The 9,638-nt window shown below is 36.2% G+C and overlaps 1 protein-coding gene across 13 annotated transcripts in view; it reads left to right on the plus strand.

The window, feature by feature from the left end:
• Positions 1 to 9,638, plus strand: part of LOC117406378 (sciellin-like) — a 29,736-nt gene extending 20,098 nt beyond the window's left edge. For 12 of the 13 annotated variants that reach the window (XM_059029792.1, XM_059029800.1, XM_059029799.1 and 9 more), the window contains 12 exons: positions 570 to 647; positions 1,923 to 1,979; positions 2,288 to 2,353; positions 3,139 to 3,219; positions 3,910 to 3,975; positions 5,044 to 5,100; positions 5,493 to 5,567; positions 5,751 to 5,807; positions 7,623 to 7,697; positions 7,800 to 7,908; positions 8,402 to 8,504; positions 8,803 to 9,638. In XM_059029792.1, the coding sequence (XP_058885775.1) occupies positions 570 to 647; positions 1,923 to 1,979; positions 2,288 to 2,353; positions 3,139 to 3,219; positions 3,910 to 3,975; positions 5,044 to 5,100; positions 5,493 to 5,567; positions 5,751 to 5,807; positions 7,623 to 7,697; positions 7,800 to 7,908; positions 8,402 to 8,504; positions 8,803 to 8,819 (841 nt within the window). In that variant the 3' untranslated portion in view covers positions 8,820 to 9,638. The remainder of the gene's footprint in view (positions 1 to 569; positions 648 to 1,922; positions 1,980 to 2,287; positions 2,354 to 3,138; positions 3,220 to 3,909; positions 3,976 to 5,043; positions 5,101 to 5,492; positions 5,568 to 5,750; positions 5,808 to 7,622; positions 7,698 to 7,799; positions 7,909 to 8,401; positions 8,505 to 8,802) is intronic. The other variant, XM_059029798.1, reaches the window with a different exon arrangement.

Raw genomic sequence — 9,638 nt, forward strand, 5'->3', positions numbered from 1 at the left:
GCTGTCACCCTCCTTTCTTCTTGTTCAAAGACCCACAGTACAATGTTGACCTCCCTAGTAAATTTAGTCAAATGGGAACCCCACAATCAAAAGTGACATTTTGGGGTATTTAAAAAACATTTGCATATGCTATAACACAAATGTACAGCTTGCCCTACATTAGTAATACATTGTACATTGTTTATTATGCAGTTGAATTTGTAATTCCACATTCTGAAAAATCCTCGTCATGCCATTAAAATACAGGGCAGTAGTATCATCTGCCTTCATTATCTGCTTCCACCAGTTTTTACACATATATAATGTTCTTTGTAACTATTAATCACAATTGACAATGTATTTGACAGCATGCTCCTTGATTAATTTACACACAGTAGTAACTTATTTGATGCTTGAGATTTTTAATAAAAAGTCATTTATGCACCGCTTTTGCTCAATCAAATAATGTAGTCGACTCAGCGTCAATGGGCCCCTTTGTAACACTGGTTTATCCATACTGTTATGTGTGCTTCCAGTCATTATAGTACTAACATTATCACTCAGTCACTAATAATCTTTCATCTTTAAAGAAAAGTGGTTCCTGTTCCAACTACTAAAACTGCAGAGCTTGTTGATCAGTCTACAGCCCAGCAGAAAAGTGACAAGGGGTAAGGTCTACAGTACAGCGCCCCTTGGCAGACTACTAGATGCTTGGTGGTGGGTCATCTGTGGTGTATCTTCTATACTGTTAAAAAAAGTTTTTTTTTGCTGTAAATTTACAGTATGGTTACACTGCATCGTTTTCTGTGATATTACAGTTTTTTTTTTAACAGTGTATATTAAACATGAAGCTACAATTAAACCTGCTTACTATCACCTCTGCTCATACCAGTAGAAGCTACTGACATTGCTTGTTGCTTGTTTTTTTCTACATTTTGTCACTATTTATGCTATTAAAAGGGTTTGACTCTGAACATTTTCTAGTGTTAAACACTGTTTTACAAAACAATGACAGACAGCATTTTTTAGATCACATTTCCTGGTACTAATATATCCGAAACTCTTTTTATCCGAAACTCTTTTTAAAACCTGGTGCATTCACCAAAACTGCAGCTCTTAGCTGTTTCACAACGTATGATACTATCATTGAATATTTTGTTTTTTTTTAATTACATTTTTATACCATTGTATAGCTTGAACCAGAAGCAAAGTAAAGCAGGCATGCATTTTTAAAGAACTGTAAGAGAAAAGGCAAAGTGGTCCAAAGATTGGTAAATGCATGCTAAGAGATGTGTGAAAATATAATGTGGAAAAAAGGAATAATATGTAAAAGCGTGTCCATAATAACTGTTGATTTTTGTGTTTTTTTTGTCTTCACAATGATCCCAATATAAACATAGTTTTCTATCTTCTGTTGATGTTCATAATATGACCCCACATTGCTTCTGAATTAGCAACAGACAGACATTGTGTAGAGATTGAAGAGGGAGAATATTATTCTATACATTTATGATGTAAAGGGAATAGCTGCAGGCCTTTGAAAAGCTTTGTGCTCAAAACCTGCCACAAAATCCTACAAACATATAAATGCTTTAATAATAAAGTATAACATGTGCTGAATTTACGCATTAACCATGGAAGTTCTTAGAGACTGCTAAAATCCCCCGTTTCCCCATTTAAAAACCTCCAGGTAAAGAACCCAAATCAGTGTTACTGTTGATGTCTATTTAAACACCACCAGTGGAAGGTAAAAGGTACACTATTGGACTGTAGAATATAAACAGACAGTACAGATCATGCACCAAAAAACTACAGCAGCAAAAAATCCTGTGTAAGTGAGATGGAAATAGCAAATGAGCATTGTACATAAAAGGTCTTTTGAAATAAAGTTTTTTGTCATGTTCTCTCTCTGGAGCTGGATTTGTTTTTACTTTTTTTTTCAGATACTGGGACTCTGTGAAAACTGATTCATCAGTGAAATCGCCAGTTACCACCACCAGGTAAAGATCTGAAGAAGAAAAAAGCATTGCAATATATTGTTTTTATGTGGATTTTTTTCTTTTTATCTCTTACCAAATTATTGTAAAAGACAAACACAGTGAGCCAGCACCACAGTACTGTGACAAGCAACTGATTGCTAGAGTGGCCTGAATCACAGAAAGCTTAAGCACTGTGCAAGACACAGGAGCTGGGAGCTCTGCATCACAGGCTTAGACAGCAGGTCACTCTGTTTTTTTATTTTTTTTTATTTTTATTATTAATGTTCTGATCATGTTTCCTTCATTTTTCACATGTATTATTTTTTCAGAGAATTGGATATTGTGAAATCTGGTTCTTCAGTGAAATCACCTGTTTCCACCACTACAATCACCAGGTAAATAATATTCTGATGATTTTGTGGGCAGTTCTCCTCATCTCTGCTTATTATTTTAACCTCACAGTATGGTATAAACAGTTTTAAATATTGTAATAAACTACATATAGAAAAGTGAATGAGCTGCTGAGTGAAATGTGTTAATCAGATGTTTCATGTGTGTGAGACAAGTCGGGAGCACTGTATACCTAAATAAGAACATAATTCAGATCTTCAAGATGTTTTGAAGTAAAGTTTTTCATGTTCTCACTCTGGAGATTGATTTTTAAATAATTTCTTATATCAGAGACTTTGTGAAAACTGAAAGGATCTGAAGAAAATATATTATGTAACCATTACAATATATATATATATATATATATATATATATATATATATATATATATATATATATATATATATATATATATACACTATTCTCTAAAGATGGTGGCAGGACCTTGTGGTGTATTTATCATTTGTATGAGTTAGCTGTCCTGTATCCTGTTGACATTGATGTGACATGAATGACGCAATACAATGGTAGGGGTTGTTTAACAGTTTGGTAGGTACTGTTAGTGTTGCTTTGGTAGTGAGATTGTATTTAATCACATAGTTTCAATTGATAACACAACACAGTCTAGTCATCACAACATCACCAGGTAAAGATCTGATGAACTGAAGACTGTAAAGGATTTTTCTTGAACCTTGACACGTATGTAATATTATTTAAAATATATTTCAAGATATATTGGCTTCTGTTTCTAATTATCTATTTATTTATTTATTTATTTTTTTTTACATAGTCCACTTGATGACCTTTATGGCTCTCTTGTACCAGCTGCAAAAACAGCCTCCTACTCAATTAACAGAAAAAGTGAACCCAGGTAATTGTGCAAATATATTATCTCAAGACAGCATGGAAGTTTCATAGGAGCAAGTGTCCTTTTGTAAAACAAGCACAACAGATTCACACCGGTAATATGATTATAGTCTTTGGAAATATGCTTACAATTTTGAAGTACTAAATATTGTGCCCAAAATCAATCCTAGACCACCTTCTGAAAATCAGAATGAAAGTTAATGGTGTTTGACAATGTCACAGTTGACTCGGTTATGATGTAACGTCATGTGATTATGTGATTTCCCCATGACTACAAACAACCAGGCATCAGCGCTACACACAGAATTATCCAACCCTAAAACACTTATTGATAAAAGACTGCTTGCACTTCAAATCAATTCTCTTGTCTGCCATATTGGTGGTGGAAGCAGAAACCTTGACTGATCTGTAAACTGGATCCTTTGCCAATGGAGAGGTCTCAGGTTGGCCGTAATCAGCACTATTGAATGCAAAGCTAATATACCAATATGGTGATAATCACATGCTGGTCACCATATATTTATAATCATCAACCACATTTATCAAAAACATCCGGCTGCATCTCCCATTTTGTAAAGTGTTTACTTTAAGATAGTTTATGAGATATGGCAGTGTTTTACAGGATGTGTGGTATTCATGTTAATACATACACAAGCAGCCAGCGCAGTGTGTAATCTTTGTTTTTGATACCTAGGACGGAATACAGTTATGAATATACTGATGGAACAAGCACCCGGAAAACATCTGTTTCCAGTAGGAGGTAATCCCATGGCCGGCACAAACAAAATGACGATATTAATAAATAATAAATTAATAAATAGATAACAAAGAATAAATATGCAGCACACCAAAGTGCTCCAGGTGGAAGTGTCTACTTTCGTTTTGTAACTAGAGCTGGGACCAAATCAAAACTTTGACAACCACCTAATCACACTTAACAAAACTGTATTTCATAGCTTACAAAAAAAAGAAAATGCTTAAATACAGTTTTGTTAAGTGTGGTTAGCGGGTTGTCAAAGTTTTGATTTGGTCCCAGCATAGGTCCCACAGTGCTATTTTAAAAGGGTCAGTAAGCAAGAGTTTGAAAAAACTACTGTGCCTTACCATATTTCAACTCAGGAACACTATTTAAGAACATAAGAAGAACCTAAGAAAGTTTACAAACGAGAGGAGGCCATTCAGTCCATCTTGCTCGTTTGGTTGTTAGTAGCTTATTGATCCCAGAATCTCATCAAGCTTCTTGAAGGATCCCAGGGTGTCAGCTTCAACAACATTACTGGGGAGTTGGTTCCAGACCCTCACAATTCTCTGTGTAAAAAAGTGCCTCCTATTTTCTGTTCTGAATGCCCCTTTATCTAATCTCCATTTGTGACAGCTGGTCCTTGTTTCTTTTTTCAGGTCAAAAAAGTCCCCTGGGTCGACATTGTCTATACCTTTTAGGATTCTGAATGTAGTCTTCTTTGTTCAAGACTGAATAGATTCAATTCTTTGTTTAAGAGAATGTTGTCATTTATTTGTAATATAATCCATATTTAAGTAGCCTATATAGACAAATCCACAGTAGGCTTCCAACTATCTAATTCATTCTTTCTTTCATAGACTGCATAGATTGACAACATCTGAGCGTTTTTATCATTGGGACACAAGAAAGGATGTTTGAAGGATAGAGATGTGTGTAATATTGTGTCCCAGTCACACTGTTTCCTTCTTATCCATAGTTGTATATTAGGGATAGTGCTAAATATGTGGGAAGAATGTTGCTTTTCTTTAAAACATCAACCAATATAGATGTTACAGTGTTTAATATTTTTTTCGTCTAATATTTCAGCTATGACATTGATTTCAGCCCAGCAGAGTACACGAAAACGACATACAAGGACAACAGGTATTGCATAGTGCCATTGCTAGTACAGGTGCCATTACCTATAAAATATAAGAACTCCTTAAAACAACAGTATACGACTAAAGGCTTAATGTATTATTCCTTGGCTCTCATGTGGACATTGCTATTGAAGAAGCCAGGTTCTGGACATTAGGCTTCTACCTGTGTCTCCTCTGATATGCCCTAGTTGAAATACTGCAGTAAGCTTTTGACATTTGCAGTGACACGTTGTGCAGACAACAGCAAGAAAATAAAATGTTTACAGAAAACGCTACATTGTTTCTTTTTAAAGCTTTTTCCAGCAACACTTTACTAACAGTTATCCTATGTTTAAATGTGAAGCAAAACAGAATGAATACAGTATGTATACAGATTACATTTTCTTCTCTTAACAGCAGCCCACAGTCTAATTTGTATGAAGACACTGTTTCAACGAAAACAAGCAAAACATTGTATTCATCTTCTGACAGGTCAGCAAAACCTTTAACAGTGATAACAAAGACATGTTATGTGTTACTGGCCCTGATATTTCCATGTATCTGTAGTTGTAAAGAATAGTGCTGAAAATGTGGGGCTAATATTGCAGCTCTGTGTAAATGGTATAGCGTTAGGCAAGGATCCTCTTTCAATTTCTGTTTCTTCGTGTATTTCAGCTACAGCTATGAATCCAGCCCAACAGTGTACACCAAAACAACCTACAAGGATAACAGGTATTGCATTGTGCCATTGCTGAGTAGGCTGCATCACTGCAGCAGGCTGCATCATTTGTGATGACGTACTGTGCAGTCATAAGGAAAAAAAAAAAAAAGACTGTATGTGGCACTGCCCCTGTTGTAGGCAGAACCTTTTTTGAAAGGGAACATAGAAAAATAGAATTAATATACAGTGCTGTGAAAAAGTATTTGACCCCTGTGATTTTCTGCATTTTTGCATATTTTTGACACTGAATGTTATCAGATCTTCAACCAAAACCTAATATTAGATAAACAGGACCCGAAGTGAACAAATAACACAAAAATATGATATATATTTCATTTATTTATTAAAGAAAGTTATGAAACACCCAATGCCCCCGTGTGAAAAAGTAATCGCCCCCTAAGACTCAATAACTGGTTACGCCACCTTTAGCAGCAATAACTGCAACCAAACGCTTCCTGTAGTTATTGACTAGTCTCTCACAGCGCCGTGGAGGAATCTTGGCCCACTCCTCCATGCAGAACTGCTTCAACTCAGTGACATTTGTGGGTTTTCAAGCATGAACTGCTCGTTTCAGGTCCTGCCACAACATCTCAATGGGGTTTAGGTCTGGACTTTGACTAGGCCATTCCAAAACTTTAAATTTCTTGTTCTTCAACCATTCTGATGTAGACTTGCTTATGTGTTTCGGATCATTGCCTTGCTGCATGACCCAGCTGCGCTTCAGCCTCAGCTCACGGATGGATGGCATGACATTCTCCTGTAGAATTCTGTGATACAGAGCAGAATTCATGGTTCCTTCAATGATGGCAAGGCGTCCAGGTCCTGATGCAGCAAAGCATCCCCAAACCATGACACTACCACCACCATGCTTGACCGCTGGTATGAGGTTCTTACTGTGGAATGCAGTGTTTGGTTTTCGCCAGAGATCACGGGGCCCATGTCGGCCAACAAGTTACACTTTTGACTCATCTGTCCATAGAACATTGTTCCAGAACTCTTGAGGATCATCAAGGTGTTTTTTTGCAAACTTGAGACGAGCATTCATGTTCTTCTTACTGAGCAATGGTTTCTGCCTTGCTACTCTGCCATGAATCCCATTTTTGCCCAGTGTCTTTCTGATGGTGGAGTCAAGAACACTGACCTTAGCCGAGGTGAGAGAGGCCTGCAGATCCCTGAATGTTGTTCTAGGGTTCTTTGTGACTTCCTGGACGATTTTATGCCTTGCTCTTGGAGAGATTTTGGCAGGACGGCCACCCCTGGGAAGATTCACTACTGTCCCAAACTTTCTCCATTTGGACAATATGGCTCTGACTGTGGTTCGGTGGAGACCCAGAGCCTTAGAAATGGCTTTGTAACCCTTTCCAGACTGATAGGCATCAACAACTTTTTTCCGGAGGTCTTCAGGAATTTCTTTTGTTCGTGGCATGATGTGCCTCTAGAACCTGTGTGCTGACAACTTCACTCTGATGGTAAGGGCCAAAGTTAGTCAGATTTATATTGGGCAGGGCTGGCCCAAATCAGGCCTGGTTGTTAACCAGAGTACTCAAACAGCTGTCCCTCTTTAATTGGGTTGAGTTAACTAGGGGGGCAATAACTTTTTCACACCTGAAGATTGCATGTTTGATTACCTTGCACACCAAACAAATGAAAGAAGCCCCAAACTTTGGTGTCATTTTTCTCTCAGACTCCCTCCATATACTACTACAACCCACAAAAAAATCTGACCAGATACAATGTGAAAAATGTGCAGAAATGCAGAAAATCAGACAGGGGGCAAATACTTTTTCACGGCACTGTAAGTGAAATGTATTCTTTTTTCTTAACAGCAGCCCGCAGACTAATTTGTTTGAAGACACTGTTTCATCGAAATCAATCAAGACAGTTTATTCAACCTCTGACAGGTTGGTATTATGTCTTTACTGCAACACCAAAGTCATTTTACACGTGTAACTAGCTAGCCCAAATCGATCATATTCTTTTTTTTCTATAAACTTTGTCTACAGGTCTGTTATTGAAAAAGACATGTGTACTTACTGCCGCAAGCCCATGTCCACAGACGCTAAAATGATCCTGGATGAAATGCAAATTTGCTGCCATGCCTCCTGCTTTAAGGTTAGTGGTTTCTATTGGAGAATATTCAGTGGTATAGCACAATACATTATTATTAATTATTCCAACACATTACTATTGCTATGCTTTTTAAGAAATATTATTTTAAATTGCATTCTATGCAAGCTTGTATTGAATAGATCAGCTCCTCTTTAAAAATACGCAAAATATTTTAATGAGCAATTCATCTCAACAGTAATAACACCTGAACATTCTTCTTTTCTTGGTAAGCAGTAAAACTGGAGATGGTGAGTTTGTTGCCGGATAACTTCACTCAGTTACGCTCACTAAATATCTTGGTATCCCTGAATAGAAAATCATCTCTTTAAAAAAACATGCAAAAGATTTTGAATGAGCAGTCTGTCATTGGCCAGTTCACATTATACCTTCCAGTTTTATAAAAAGGATTATTTGTGCATGCTGTCTTGTCATTAACCAAAATCCTTTACAACAGTATTTCCCCTTTGTATTTTTTTTTTTCATCCAATTGCTGCAGTGTGAAGTATGCAATTGTTCTCTGGGACAACTGAAAGCTGGAGACAGCCTGTGGATCTACAGGCGCTCTGTGCACTGTGAAAACTGCTTCACTAATACAAGGGGTGAGCTGTTTTTATACAGGACTTCATTGTGAAAGTGATTCATTCACTTCTATCTCATCAGTGAGGATGACAAATAATATGAGTGGCAATACCACCTCTAGCTTATGGTATAAGTTAGTATCATACTAAACCATGCAGAATCCTCTACTGCTGGAAATATGATTATTAACGTTTAGAAGTGAAATCCAGTTGTAAATCTAAACCTCCTATTAGAAGCAGCTAACACAATTATACTGATCTAGTTAAAAAGGAAATTATTATTTTCAATGTCATTAATATTTTATGATTTGTTTTTCAGAGAAATGGCATCGCTAGGCTTAAAGCAAAAGAAGAAATATCAGGATGCCATGCATGCAGCCTCCGAGCCAATCATGATATAAATAACCCTTTAAAAAATGTTAATATAGTTTTAACAATATACCGTATTTGGTAGCACTTTAGATTACAGTGCACAAATAACCATGTAATTTGTAATTTTATGGTAATAATCCAGGTTTACTGGGTAAATACCAATTGTTTTCCGTTCTTTCATTGTAACTACTGTTGGAAGAGACTGGAATACTGTAACTGAATAACTGTTCATTTATTTGCTGCCTGTTTCTCATTGCAATCAGTAACTGCATTAATGAGAATACCACTTTAAGATGACAGGCAACTAAAATTGTTAATTGTAATTATAGCAGGAAACAAGACGGTTTCCATTTATTACCTACTTATTCCAACAGTAGTTACCATGAAAGAACGGAAAACAATTGGTATTAACCCAGTAAAACTGGACTATTACCAGACTATTACACAGTAATTACATGGTTATTTGTGCACTGTAATCTAGTGCTACCCAGTATTTTTATTTGGGGAGAAGGGATATATGGTAAATTGTTTAAGAAACATGTTAAGTAGGTAAAATGTACTTGTAAAACATGTCACAGGTTAAGGCTATTTCATGAAGCTTTTTTATGTACTCAAAGGCATCATAGATTTTAAATGGTTAATGGGTTATTATAACTCTATTCTATTGTTGGGGGTCTTTAATAATAAAAAATATTAATGAAAAAATGGTACATACATTAACTCTGGCAAAAAAACATAAATTGTACCTTACATATGTATTAAAAAATAGTATATGTGCACAAA

Source organism: Acipenser ruthenus, chromosome 9 (genome assembly GCF_902713425.1).
Source record: "Acipenser ruthenus chromosome 9, fAciRut3.2 maternal haplotype, whole genome shotgun sequence".
NCBI lineage: Eukaryota > Metazoa > Chordata > Actinopteri > Acipenseriformes > Acipenseridae > Acipenser > Acipenser ruthenus.